Source organism: Falco cherrug, chromosome 15, assembly GCF_023634085.1.
Source record: "Falco cherrug isolate bFalChe1 chromosome 15, bFalChe1.pri, whole genome shotgun sequence".
Classification (NCBI taxonomy): Eukaryota; Metazoa; Chordata; class Aves; order Falconiformes; family Falconidae; genus Falco; species Falco cherrug.
The window spans coordinates 4,770,430-4,785,430 of NC_073711.1; the positions used below are offsets into that span (position 1 = coordinate 4,770,430).

The window sequence follows — 15,001 nt, forward strand, 5'->3', positions numbered from 1 at the left end:
CCCAAAAAATCTGTAGTGCTTGTTTACATTTTTCTCCTAGGTTTGAGGTAGAGCGCTGGCTGAGGATACAGGCATTCTCAATAAATGAGTTTTTATTCCCTCTACTTCGAGCAACATTATAGGCAACAATTTTTGACAGTTCTGTTTGCTTAAAGCATTTATCATAAGCACTTATGGTGTGATTTGTCACGTGATTCAAGAATGCCCCTGACAGCCATGATGGTTCTCTCCCTGCCTTTGTGCAACTGAAGTTAGTTTTACTCCTAACATCAGAAGTACAGAGCTGTAATCATCAGACATACCACTAGTGCAGTATTTTTAGAGCTACTTGGAGATTTCTGGTAACAGTTCTTGAGTTTGCTGCTTTGCTTTTTTCTAGGTACCGTAGTGAGAAGATGACGATGAGCTACACAGAGTACCTTGCCCATCGTCAGCATCATCACTTCCAAAATGGTATTGGGCACCCCCTTCCACCATACAACCATTATTCCTGACACTGAGCCGCATGACCAGTCACTGGACCTCTCTGCAGACCTCTTCCCAGGAGACCCTGCCCCTTCTTGGTCTAGCTATCTCTATTACTGTACCATTTTATGATGATAGTTTCCGTTGCCATGTTGAGGCTGCTTAGTTGGTTAAGCTCATCATGGCAACGGGAGGGAAAACTACATTATTACAAAGATCCCATACTTTTTTTATTATTGAGTCACTGCAGATTTTTTTGCAGCATATATAGCCCTTGGGTTTTTTATGAAATTTTAAATTTCTACTTCATTAACATTGAATTATATCAATCAAGGCTTTCTGTGACTGTGGATGGAAGGAAGAGTTTAAGGATTACAGTTAGGGATGCTTTGCTTAGTAAAAAGGCATTCATGGCTTTTGCATTAATAGGTGTGACAGGGAATGAAACATATCAGATTCAGGTATTCTACTAGACAATGAATTGCATTTTCATAACGTTCTTGATAATGTTGTGTGTACAATAGCTCACCCCCACCGTCAAGGTTTCATGTAGGTATTATACATGATCTCCAGATCCAGCACATACAGCCACCATGTCAAGGCTGACAGACAAAATGCTTTTTTGGATGAAGAGAAGCGATTAACGTGTACAGTGAGAGGTGATGTTAACATGGCAGCATGTTCAGAATCAAGTGGCCTAATTGATAGGGCATGACATAATCCAGTAGGCTACCAGGTGCCTCTGCCTCCGGTTCCGTGCTGGGAATCAAGGGCAATCCAGCCCTGTCGAGAGTACTCATAGTAATGCATTTGTAATGAGACGATGCCTTTCTGATGATCTCAAATTAGGAGTGACATTTAAGAACAGGTTGGTGCGTAGCAGATGTCATATTAGGAAGAAAATGGATTTAGATTTAGTGCCTTTTGACTATGACATAACTATATACTTCTATATAAAATTCACAGGAAAAATATAGCAAATACACTGGACATTCTAGCAAACTATTGAGTCTGCTCTGGTGTCAGGTTTTGGGGGATTTTTTTTTAAAGTGAGAAATTTTTTTTTTATATATATCAATCCTATTTTGGGAAAGAAAAATCCCTGTTTTGTTTTCTTCTGCTTTTGAACTTGTTGAGTTTTATCAAGTCGTGAATAGTTAGATAGTTCACTATTGTTTAAAAAAAGACTGTTGTGAAAGAGCACAGGACAAGTATGCCGTAATTTTACATGTTTTCATCTATTACAGGAATAATACTTGAGAGCTGTAAAGTACTGTGTAATAATTCTGATGCCCCTCCACATGGTAGAAGAAAGAGAACTGATTGGAACTTTTTCCTGCTGTAAAAATAGGATTTAGCAAAAGGTATGCGTGGTATATTTGCAAGCCCGGTATGTGGTAGGAGCAAGCTCCGTGCTCGTGTGCCTGCAGAACTCCCACTAATACCCGTTGTAGTTCAGTGCATCTTCTAGGGGACGATATACACCATCTATTACAGAAAAGACCTTCCTAATATGCGTGAGTAAACCACAGTAAGCATAAATTCCAGTTATTTTGAATAATGAATGTTTGTAAATATATAGATACGTAAAATTAAAATAGTTAATTAAAATTCAGTTTTAAAAAATCAGATTAATTATAAAAATGTTTCAGTAGGGCTTCAAAAACAGATATGGCTAAATTATGCTCATCCCTTATGTGAGGTTAGCTTTGCCACTTCTTGTAGAAGGTCTTTGGTATTCCTTCATCCACAGCATTTGATGTCCAAATATTAACATTTTCAGTTGTGATGCCTTAATTTATAAGCAGAGGGCCTGAAATTTCAGGAGCCAAGAGATGCCAGCCAGAAGCTGCAAAAATTAATAGATGTTTATACAGAGGCTATTTTGGATGATACTGTTGTCTTGTTTCTACTTGGGGAACACTTTTAAATGGATTAGTCTTCAAGTGGAAATTGTGAACAAGTGGCTACCTGATAGAGTTGTGTTGCGATTTTTTTTTCTTGCCCTTATAGGGAAACTGAGCACAAACTGAATTGTTCTGCTGCAAAAAAAAAAAAAAAAAAAGTCATCCAACCCCATCTTTATCTGTCATCTCGTTACAGCATGCTCATGCTTCTGTATGAGCTCATTGTTAGAAGTTTTTTAAAAAGATCTATTATATATAAAAATATATATGTATTGAAAGGTGCTAATCAACCTCAAGCAGGTCACGTGACTGGTCATGCGGATCTAAAATCATATCAGATTTTTTAAAAAATCTTCGATATATGCAGATGTTATACAGAATTTCTTACCAGTGTAATAATGATATACTGATGAATAAACAATCCTGCAGGTTTTTAAGGACAAGGTCAGCAATACTTCCCACCATGGCTTGGGGGAGAAAAGGATAGTTTTGTCTCCTTTTTGTATACAGCATAATGCACACTGCATTTTTGTCTATCTCTTAGTAGCTGTTGCTTAAAAATATAGTTAAAAGGGTGTTATACAAACTGTAAAGGTGTGCTTTTGAAATGAGTTAATGCCAGACCCTTCTGGACCAGAGTTTTGTATCACTAATTAAAAAAAACTGTTACAGAGTCTGTGGTCAATCAGATTGTATGATATTTTTTTAAAAAAGATTGGAATACTCAATCTACAGTGTTTCTAGGGCACCTACCTCCTCAGCATGCAAGTGCTGAAATAGCTATGGATTGTTTCTGTGTAATTGTGGGTTTGTTTGTACAAAACGTGCAGCTCACTGTGACATGCACTGGGACAGAATAGGTCTGTTTGCGTAAAGCTGATCAACAATTGCTCTCACAAATGTCATTCCCTCGTAGTTATGTTTAGTACCCTTTTAGATATATTGCTGGGTTTAGATACAGATTTTTCAATCTGTTTCTTTTTGTAATTTGGGGTACTCTATAAGAAGTTAAGGTACAACCAAGCAGCGTATTTCTGTTTTTTAAGTTGGAATGCTGATTTTTTACGAGCATTACTCAGTTTGCCTTATTCCATTAAAGAGATTGTTGGGGTTTTTTTGAATTCTTTTGCTTAATGTTCCTAAAAACCCTGTTCTGTAAACTGAGTTAGACAACGAAACCGTAGACTTGACATGAAACTATTACTCAGTCGTGCTTCAAGTGGCCTTCCTTCTGCCCAGCCTGCTGTAGCACGGACTCCTCACCATCTCAACCCCAGCGCTGATCGTAGCAGGGGGAGGGCACACTAGAGTTCTGACCTCAGATACACTATGAAATCAAGGCCGTCAAATCCATTTGCACACCCTGGCGTTTGTATACGGACCTCTTTACTTGTCTTCAAACGTGCGGGTTTTTAAAATTGTTGTCTGGAGTAGGTTACATCTCTTATGTGTGTTAGATCGAACCAAAGAAGCCTCCAGCCATGCCCAAATGCTGCTCCTAAAGCCTGCCTTCCAGTCCTTACAAAATCCCTGCAGGATTAAATGTGTTAACTTTTTTATTTTTGTACAGTTTCTAACTGATTTTTGCTAGTGATGTTAATTGAATTAAGTTTATTTGGGGAGTCTGAATATCTCCTCCATTTAAATAAACTGGTGACTTTCCTTTTATGTTTAAAAAAAAAAAAGGTTTTTAAAAAAAAAAAAAAAAAAAAAAAAGAGAAACCCAAAGTGTGCCTCTCAGATTTAAGGGTTTCTGGTTACATTTATTCTTAAGACCAGCAATGATTCTTTATAGACAAAGATATGTTTTCCTCGGTTTTTATTACTGTTAAAGAAAAAATAAAAAAGAAAAACCTCTTTCTTTGCTCTGGACCCAGTAATTGTGCTGGTACATAAACGCACTGAGAAAACAAACTTTTGTTTGGAACTTTTGTAACAACTTATGACTGTTTTTGTATATCAAAGTTGATTCTTTTCAAGATATTTGGATCTAGTTTCTAAGTTATTTTAGTGTTTTATATGTTACAAAAAAAAAAAATTTCTTTAAATTGTTCACCAGCATCTTGAGTTATCTTTAATGCAATGGTGACACACGATGGGCTCAGAGCTACCTGGAGTAGCTTGGAAGGCCTCCGTCTTTTCCTTCCTTCCTTAGTAACTTGATTGATTACAATAATATCACAGATTACCTGAACCCCCTTCCTTTATAACTAGATCCTCCTTCCTTCCACATTTAATTGCTATTAGTGTGAAGAAACTGTTGAAATGGGCATTTTAATATAAGTACGGCTTAAAAAAAGAAAAATGAGGAAAAAGAAAAAAAAAAAAGATTATAGAAGGTTATCTGTGGGTCTGTGAGATATGGCTGTGGAAAGATATTGTAGTAGTTTTAACACTATTGTTATTACCTTTTAAATCATTTACCCAATAAAATAAGGAAGAAGAATCACCATTTCTTTTTATGTTTCTCTGCTGAATTGTGCGGCTTGGTCAGTTTTTTTCTTTAAGCATTTGCACTTAGTGTTACTGGTAAAGGTTAATGATGTGTTAGAAATATTTTCCTGTGATTAACGGTCTTTCCATTTTGCCTGCTGTAGGAACAGATTGTGGACAGGTGCATGCAGCTTTCGGTGTAATTTGTGAGTCGGTACACACTCCAAGTTAAATCAGCTTTTATAGCAGTTATATCACTTGTATCAGTATTTATATCAGTATTTGGAATCAGTTCAGTTTTGTACTTTTTATATCTTAACGTTAAACATGGAATTTTGTCCAGGCTTGGGCTCCTTGCCCTCTGAGAGGGGGAAATGCTTTCAGCCTTTTGAAGCAAGACGTTGCTGCAGAACCAGTTATACTGGTGTAACCAACACATCGCCTACGCTACTTGTAGCAACGTTACGATGTGTTACAATAATGTGGCAAGGTGTGTACTGAAGAATATCTCAAAATACCACCTAAAATAATTTCAATGCACTTTCTTCCTATTACTGTTACAGTAGTAGGTGTGACTTTTAAAGAGTATCTAGGCTTGCTGTGCCACGAGGGATTTTTTTATCTTGCATGTCATATCTAGCTAAGGTGTCGACTGTGCAGTTGACCAAATTTTATGGAAATGAGTGTAGAGCTTGCGCCGACTTAGGGCAGTCCTGCAAAGTACGGTGGGCCAGGGAAGAAGTCTTTCCCCCTTCCTCAAAAGCTTTTAGCCTTAACACAGTGGTGCTATTTTTAAATTGTTTTACTTCAGCAGATCACGAGAACGGCACACCAGAACCGTGAGTTCATTAACAGCTTTAACTGTCCACAGCAGCTTTCAGCGTCCCTGCGGTAGCTCTGCCTTGGGAGCAGCGCTGCCCCTCCGTGCTGGCACGGGTGGTTGTGCTGATACCCAAGAGATGTTTTATTTGAGAAGGGAAGGCGTGGGGTCCTGCGAAGCAACGAAGCCACAGTCCAGCTGATGACAGAGCAAAGTACCCAGACAGGTAAAACTGACTCGGAGAACTTCATTCCCTGAGCCAAATTCTAGTGATCGGAGAGACGTTTTCTACCGAGTCTGAGGTAAAGATATGTCCTTTTTAGGATAATTTCTGTGACAAAACAAGAAACTTCTAACATCTCCCTGGAATTCAGATCTGAGTTTAGAAGTGGTTTTGTTTGTCTTTGACTAACTCCTGTCTGTAGTTGCAAAGTCTTTGAAAACAAACCAATGTAACCTTTAGATGTTGGTGCAGCCATTACTCCACTTGCTTTGGAGCCTTGGTTTAGAAGATGTAAAAGAAAAAAAACTCTGAAAGGAAAACTTGCTTAAGTAAATAGTTTCCATTGTTGTTTTAGTATCTCACAGATGGGGTATCATTAGTCTGAATTAGGTAAAACCTTCCTAAAACTGACCTCCACTGAGATGTATAGCTAGTTAAAACTTCCTACCCGAAGTTTCCCACTCTTCTTGCTACTTTAGCCAGCTGTCTAGTTATCACACTATAAAAACCAAACTACCAAAACAGTGCTGGGTATTAAGGATGTTTCAGAGGTGGAAACTTGCTTATTCTTACACAGATGTTGGTACTAAACAATGAAAGCCTGACTTACAATCAGAGTTGTAGAGAGATAAAGGGGATAATTAGCAGTGCCTAAAAAAGGAAATGGCTGGTTTAGTTCACCTTGGGTTTCCATAAGGCACTTCATACTCGATTTCTACTTTAGCTGTTGTATTAGTCTTTCTGTTATTCAAAAGAAATTACGGTGGAGAATTGGTTCTGTTCCTCAGCTCTGTGAAAACTTCTACAACGCAGTAATACAGGTGAGCATGTCCAGTATGTTGTTTTTCCAGGAACTGTACACAATGAAGTACCTGCTTGTCTGAGATGTCCTGGGTAACATCATTGCAGTCTGTCTAAATGTATTTTTAATTACAGCCAGGAACACTTCTGAAGCACATCAAAACTACCTTGCCTTCCCCTGTGGCGTGAGACCGAGTAAGTTACAGTAGCTTTCTGAACAAAGTTTTAAGCTGAAAACCGTACGTGTTCTTCCACCTCCTACTAAAGAGACATAGATGAGGAAGGAACAGACACTGCCACAATCGGGGCAGGAACAGTGGAAGCACAGAGAAAGCATCATAATACTGTAATACCGTTTCCTGAGCTCTTCACCTGAAAGGCATGGACAGGGACTATTTAAACAGCGATTAAAGGATTTATGTCCTACAGCAAGATCTGCCGGTAAGCAGGCTTGGCTTGTGTCGATTGACAGGTAACAGGCACAGGTCATAGCTAAATGCTTAAAACATCCAGAAATCCCAGGAAGTGTCGTTGTCGCTTACAGAAACTGCTACGTGCGAGGCAGGCTACCCCTAGCAGGGCGGGCTGCTTAAGACAGGGCAATCCATATTCTTACCAGATTTGATGATTGGCAATCTAATACTGAAGTCCCTCTCTTTAATATTACAAATTGAACTGGAAAGTCAATCTGGGTTCTCTTACTAGTTCTAAAAAGTTAAGTGAGACAGACGGTGCCTGGCACTACTAGAATGATAACAAAACTGTACAGTAGCCATTAAAATGAATTTATTTGTTTTAATTCAAAGGTTTAACAACTATTAGCCCAGTGGTCTGGACTCAGGGCACAACCACAAAGAAGAAACATCAGACCAAAATACAAAAAACAAGTACACAAATTACCCCTTATTTGTAAATGTAACCTCATAACCAAGTTTTAGCACATTAAAAAGTTTACAAAGTTTGTAACACTCTTAAAAATTATTCAGAACTGACAGCATATGTGGCAGTTGAGCCTCTCCACTCCATCCTTGCCCATACCGTTCTGTGCCTGGATAATGCCACGCTTGAACTGGCAGGTTGGGTCACTGGAACTGCAGGTTTCCAAAGACACTTTGGTGCTTCTGACCAGTGCCCAAGCAACTCCAGCTCCCTACCCCCGTTGGGTTAGCAGGAGGCGTGCGGGTGCGCTCACTGTTCTGCCTGCTGTGTCCTCTGCAGCATTGAGATAATGACTCAGTAAATGCAGAAATAATTTAAAAAAAGTACAAAATTGACCCTGAAGAAAAATAAAATCATTTAAAAAACAGCCTGGCTTTAACCAAGTTATACTAAAAGCTGCAAGACAGATTTACAGCAATATCACTTTGAGTACGAGATCACAAAAGATGAGTCTTGTCACTGTAAAAATGAAAACATCAAAGTTGACCTGTCTGCCTGTAGAAACCTCAAGCTTCCTAACAGGGCTGGCATATGCCCTCTTCCTGGTTTTTGGCCTTTTCAGAGCTTTGTTAACTATTAGGACTAATTTAATTCCTAAGAATCTGCCTGTAGTGAAACAACTGCAACACTGAGAAAAAACAGCACGTCTGTATTTCCATTAGCTATAGCTACTTAGAAAATTAATGTCTCTGGTTTAGATGCAAGACTTAGGACATTAAAGTACAGTAATTTAACAGTTGCAAATAGCCATTTCTGAAAGAAAAATACAGTTGGGCTTTACAAAATGATATCAAATATACAGAAATATCAAAACCCTGATTGTGGCCAGAAACAGATGGATAAAACTACACTGAGGTACTCTATAATCTTAAGGTATGCAAATGGGGTGACTTCCCATGGCTCCCAACTTCAGCACCTGATTAAGCACAAGTAGGCGTTGCTTATAAGCAGCATTTGTCGATCCCCAACAAGCTGAACCGAAACCAAGTACAAGAGCTGTCAGGTTTCATCCTTCCAAAGAAACAAGATGCAAATTCTTCTTTGGTGCTTAAATAGAAGGAAGTTAGAACAAATAGATACAGCTCAAACACCGCATCCTTGAAAAATAGCACTGCATGTATCCTGGACAGCTAAATCCTTGGCACAATATTCTCAATACGCACAGGCTGTGTTGCCAGATGTTACGGTGGGTGCAGGAATTTTACTAGCTCACTTTTCTGCTTTGGAGGGCTACTTACTCTAAAGCTGCATAAACAAACTGATGAGGAAACAAGTTTATTGTGGTTACTAATGCTTCATTTATGCGTACATTTGCAGGCAAATTTAGACAGTCATTCACTGGCAGAAAGAGTAATCAATGTCATTCTCCTTGGTTCTTTTGTTTGAAGCACCTACAATATTAAAAATTAGGAGAGCAGAGTGCTCTGCTCAGACCCCTTACTACGTACCAGTGTCTGTGAAGTCTGGGCATTGGCGCTGCACAAGAATTTTTTTTGGTATTGTGCCTGACTCGCTGGTGGGCAGCACATCACTCCCCATCAGGGCGAGAGTTTACAGTCAGCTTAAGCTACTGCTGAAAGGAACAGCCTGTCCGCTCTCTGGCCCACCCCCTGCTCTGCCCCGTAGCTGCTGCTGCTGCTCCCATTACTGTTAGTACTGTGACAAAAGATGTAGGACCATTTGCCCAGGGGAGGCCAGGACTACCCTTTCAATGGTGCGCTGCACTGCTGCAATGTCAAATCTCATCACCAGGTGCTGGGCAACAGCTTCAAGCTCTCTTGACCTAGATTGTGTGCATAATACCACAGGGGAGAATGCCTGTTAGGATTCAAGAATAGCAGTATAGTTTTGCTCTTTAATTTCCAGCATAAATAAGCATAAAAGCAACCAAAGAAGTCATCTCGATAGCATAACTGCCTATAAAATAAACCATTCAGGGAAAAGAAAATCAGCCTCTGCCAGGGAAGAGAATAAATAACCCCAATGGAGATTAAGTATTCTGCTTTCCCATTCAAACCAATATCCTGCATGCTGAACAAAGTCGGTGTATCTGATGCACGTTCCGAACAGATACCAGAGACAGCTGAGGAATAAAAGATGCAAAGTTCCATGCCACCACCTTCACAAGTTCGTTCCCTTTCTGCTCCCACCCTGACCTTCACCTCCTGTGAAGCCTGTTTCTCAGCTACGCTGTTAGTTTCTTGTGGCACCACACCATAAACCAAAATGAAATACGAAGTTTAAAGAGTCTTCACAAACAGGCAAGGGGAGAGGGAATAATTTAACTTTTGGGCCCCTCACTACAAGAAAGACACCGAGGTGGCCAGAGTGCATCCAGAGAACAGCAGCGGAGCTGGGGCAGGGGCTGGAGCCCAAGGCTTATGAGGAGTGACTGAGCGAATTGGGGGTGTTCAGCCTGGAGAAAAGGATGCTCAGGGGAGACCCTCTTGTTCTCTACAACTACCTGAAAGGGGGGTGGGGTGTAGGGTGGGGGGTGGTCTCTTCTCCCAAGGAACAACCAACAGGACAAGAAGAAACAACTTCAAGTTGCACCAGGGGAGGTTTAGGTTGGGTATTAGGAAAAAATTCTTCACCAAAAGGGTTGTCCAGCACTGGAACAGAATACCTAGGGAAGTGGTGGAGTCACGTTCCCTGGAGGTGTTTAAAAGCCATGTAGATGTGGCACTTAGTGACAGGGTTTAGTGGTGGCCTTGGCAGTGCTGGGTTAATGGTTGGACTTGATCTTAAGGGTCTTTTCCAACCTAAATGATTCTGTTCTAATTCAGCCAGCTTCATTGATACTGTACAACAAGCAAAGAAGCAACAGCTTACTGTCAAAAAAAGAGGTGAAGGTCCTACTGCCTTCCCTCCCACCTGACCCCAGTTGTACCAGTCGACTCTTTACAGCAGCTCCAATACTTCCAAAATCCTTATTGAGTGTGGTAGTTGGTTTACCTCTCTCCTGCTTTGCTGAATTACCTTGTTCAGTTAGCCATTTTAGTGACTTAAATTGGTACAGAGGAGTTCAACAACCTCCAGAACCCGCCCAGGTGAGGTTTGGAAGGGAACCGTGGGTGTCCTGTTGGCTTTCGTGAGCAGTTCTGTCAGCATATTCCACATTGGGAAATTATGCCTGAATTCATAGCATGACTTAAAACAACTGGACCAGCATAACAGAGAAAAGCACGAGTCACAGCACCATGACAGAAACAGACATCTATGATTCAGGGTGGGAGGGGAGGCAAGAGCAATCACTTACAGTGGCTCTGCTACCAAAGTCAATGGTACAAGTGGTGCAGCTCCACCAAGAATCCTTTCATCCAAACTGCCCCCGGGATTTCCCTCCTGTTAGCTATATTTAACATCACCATTCCTGCTACTGAGTTTGAAGTCAGGTCAGAAGAGCTCACAAATTTTGCATTCCAAGCAAAAAGCCTGCACTGAGTGAGACACCTGGGCTTATTTAAATGCTTCTGCAGTCTTAACTGACCAGAGACAGTCAATGGTGGTAGATAGCAGCTGTTTTATACTCATTTAGAATGCCCCAAAGCAGGTGACTATAGATAGGAAATGCTGTAGTTAAACAAAAAAAAACCAAAAAACTGCTACTTTCATCTAACACAGAAATTCTTCCAGTAGCTACGGTATTCTGAAGGAAAAATAAACAGGAAAGATTCTTAAAAACATAAAAAACCCACAACCAAAACCCCCATAAGTAAAGTTAAGCACATAACAATGCTAAATAACACTTGCCAAATTTGGCTAAAGTCATTCTATTGCAATAGCAAACATTCCACCTGAACAGGACTGAATCCACCATAAGGCATTTTGCCAAATTCTCAAGTAAATAAACAAACCATGATACACTTGACAGTAACTATGGGGAAGGAAGAATCACTGTATATTTGATTCAGCTATTTATAGGAGGTGAAGTCTATTAACAGGGGGCACACTTTACCATCCAGCACCATGCATCTTAGCATCTCCCAGCAACATCCTCCCTTTCATCATGAAGTACTGAATCTGCTGAAATGAATCGCAAGAACTTTGATCACTTCAGCAGCTAATTAAGTGATATTTCACAGACTGATTCAGGCCTTCAATACCAAAACACTCTTTCTTTAGGCCCCACTCCATAAATACTGAAGTAACATATGCCTGGCTTTACTGAGGCAGCAGTGAAACTACTCCATAAAATTCATTATATACTTAGACATTTGCAGGATCAACAATTGACAATTAACTCTGTATGCTGGTAGTACTTATTATCAGGTGCTTAGCTTCCTCAAGTTGAACTTGATTAAAAAACAAATGGAGACATCTAGTCTGTCTAACTAAGACTAGCTATATGCATTTGATGGATAGTTTAGGTATATGTTGCATGTTAACGAGTCGCAAGAGTACAGTGTATTTATTATGTATATATATACACAGCAAGGAATGGTAGAAAGCCAGAAACCAGTTTGTAAATTAAAGACTGGGACAAGATATTTCCTACTGAGTTGTACTTTTTTTTTTTTTTTAAACTTACAGAGTAAAAGTATTTGAAGTAGCCATTTATTCCCTCTCGAATGAAAATTTTTCTTTTTTAAGGAGAAAATCAACCACTTCTCACTCTTACTTTTCCTTCTTGAGGTATAAATGACTGTACCTTAACTTCAGGATGTATCTTCAGGTGATCCAGCTGGAGGAGGTATGATCGTTTTTGGTTTATCTTACAAGTCACAGCTTTGACAACACAATGAATCTATAAATTGCAACAAACTTCTGTACAACAAAATTCCTGCAGCCCTGAAACACAACAGTCTGCGTAACAGATTCACAATTAACTATCTGGAGCAACATACTCAAGGTTTCCCATCTTTCTGTCCAACAGCTGCTCCTCTAACCTTGGAAAATTTGAACAGGTACACACAGTTTACTCTTTATCATTCTGCCTACCTACATCCTGTTTTCCAAAAGATATGTTGACAGGAAGATTTAGTCATACTAGTAAACTGGAACACTTGCTTTTCAGTAGAGGCCTGCACTGATTTCATGTTCCTTTTTATATCTGTATTTTAAAATCAGTATCCAGAATGTATTCCAGCTGCAGCGAGAGAACATAGTTTCATGGTGGTTTTCTTCACTAACCACTCTAGTGAGTGAGGATCAGTGTAGAACACAGAGAAGGAATGTTTCAAAAGCTAGGAAGTCAAAATAAGAAAACTCATGTTTACATTGGACTTTGTATCTCCACTCCCTCTCCAACCTAAGCTAAAGGAAAAAAAGTTTTGTTCAGTCTGGTCAGAACAGCGGATGAAATATAGCTTACACATAATATGGTTTTTTGAAATTATTTCAACATGGTGTTTTTCCACTCACTCAAATAAAAGCATCTCCAAAGCATCAAGATCTGATGAGACTTAGCCAGATAGATAATTCATCCACAGCAGCTTAGAAATTAAGTAGTCGATGGAAGAAAAAACAAACAAAATTTTTTTTTGAATGAGAGATTGTTCCCCAACATTTTCAACCAGCTTAAAGAAAATACAGTAGAACCTCACTGTTTTGCACTTAGAACTGGGAGATGAAGTGTACATCGTTTCACTGTGACCATTTTGCAACATTCCAGTGCTAAGAGTTAAGCCAGGATGATGCACTTCAACACGTGTTCCGCTCACATCAATGGAGAGTTGTAATGCAGCTTTATTTCCTGTCCTATGATGTAAGTGTCCTTGTATCTAATGAAAAATCAGACAAAACGAGGTAGCACTGCCACTCTCTTTGCTGGAATGTGGACAGATCCTGGCCTAATTTTAAATGGTGGCTTAGCAAGATTCTACTGTAATCTACACAAAATGTATAAAACACGAACCTTTTCCAGAATAAGGCCACTAATTTTGCCATTGGCAATAGGCAGTGAGAAACAGCAGTTAAAAAACGCTCACTTCATTACAGAGGTGTTTTTGAGGCAATAAACCATGGGGAGAAGTATAAACACAACTGTCCTCTCATCCCTCCTCTTTGTTTTCCAGTATAAGTATCTGCCCCCTGTATGCACTGCTCCATGGGGAGAGATTTCAGTCTATTTTCTTAGTTGGGAGCCTAAGGAAGTCCACGCTACATTTAAAGATGGGGACAGCACTGTAAAACAGCAGGATTACAAGCTTCCCGTGAGTCATGGTCATGACAGTCTGATGTCCAGATGCCCAGATTCGATACCAGGGCCCATAAAAAGGATCTGAGACGGCTGGGCACAACATGTTGTTCAAATTCACTTCTGTAACCTGAGAAAGTGACAACATTTATAAATTAACAGTATTTTTGTGCTGCACTGATTCAGTCACCTAAAACGGTAATTTTGAAATTACCATAATAATCAAAAATGTTTAGGTGACACTCCTTTGTTCAACACAAGTAGGGCAGCTTTCAGAAGAAAAGGAGATTCAAATTCAGTTGTACATTTAATAGATAGACTTATGCAGGTACATAAGCAATTTATGAAATATTTTACCGATACTTATGAGATCTGAGATAAAAATGCTCTTTAGAACGTTAATTAAAAGTTTGCATGCAAGGAGTCTTACCCACATATATTTGGACACTTTGTAAAACTAGTCAGGGTTTTTACTCTGAAGGTACTTGCAAACTATCCATTTATTAACCTGTATTTACTTACCAATCCGAGAATCTGCAAGATGCTAAAATGATACACAAACATAAACCCTGTGGATAAAAGAGCCCACCAGAAATTGCAGAGTGGTTCTGGGGTGTAGATACCTTGAAAAGAAAGGAATACATTAGGATTCAGCTGAATTGCGGCGTCCATCACACACTCACGAATAATCCTCTCTGCTCTGCTCTGTGGATGTTAGGGCATCTGGCTTTAGCTGATAACCTACTCATTACCATTATAGTAATTAATATTTGAGAGCCTTATTTCTTACCTGGAGCATCCTGATCAGTTTCTTCCCTCCTTCTAGTCCAGCAGTAAAACATACAATATGTTACCCTCATTAAGCTTGCCTGTTTTTCACCAACATCAATGATTTTTACCTCATTCTTCCTTCTACTGCAGAAGTACTAAATGATTTTAAAATACACTAACGGTATACAGTGAGTCTTCAAAAATCAGGTTATTTATACTTAAACACCTGCTTCTTACAGGTGCTATGGGCTTCAGCATAGCCCAATTGCCATTGCCTAACCTTATGGTTGTTTAACAGTTAAAAAGTAACTTGCACCAATAATGCCTAGGAACAGGAAAGCTGTATAAAGTAGTCAATGCGTTAATGACAGACTGTGCTGTTAAATGAAAGCTGCTGTGGAGATATTTTCAGTTATACACTACAAACAATTTTATAATCAGTAGGTATTACAGATACTGTAAAATATTTTTCCCCCTTCAAAGGAAGGGGCAGATGCCACATT

At 39.5% G+C, this 15,001-nt stretch overlaps 2 protein-coding genes across 7 annotated transcripts in view; one reads left to right on the plus strand and one right to left on the minus strand.

The window, feature by feature from the left end:
• The window catches only part of AMMECR1 (AMMECR nuclear protein 1), an 85,503-nt gene extending 78,210 nt beyond the window's left edge, over positions 1–7,293 (plus strand). For 2 of the 6 annotated variants that reach the window (XM_055727721.1, XM_055727718.1), the window contains one exon: positions 380–4,824. In XM_055727721.1, the coding sequence (XP_055583696.1) occupies positions 380–494 (115 nt within the window). In that variant the 3' untranslated portion in view covers positions 495–4,824. Of the gene's footprint in view, positions 1–379; positions 4,825–5,616 lie in introns of those variants that run through there. The other 4 variants (XR_008735287.1, XR_008735288.1, XM_055727719.1 and 1 more) reach the window with 4 other exon arrangements.
• A 120-nt stretch (positions 7,294–7,413) lies between these two features.
• Positions 7,414–15,001, minus strand: part of TMEM164 (transmembrane protein 164) — a 45,112-nt gene continuing 37,524 nt past the window's right edge. Inside the window, exons 6-7 of the mRNA XM_055727723.1 lie at positions 14,250–14,350; positions 7,414–13,857 (exon numbers count right to left, since the gene is read on the minus strand). Of these exons, the coding sequence (XP_055583698.1) occupies positions 13,651–13,857; positions 14,250–14,350 (308 nt within the window). The 3' untranslated portion in view covers positions 7,414–13,650. The remainder of the gene's footprint in view (positions 13,858–14,249; positions 14,351–15,001) is intronic.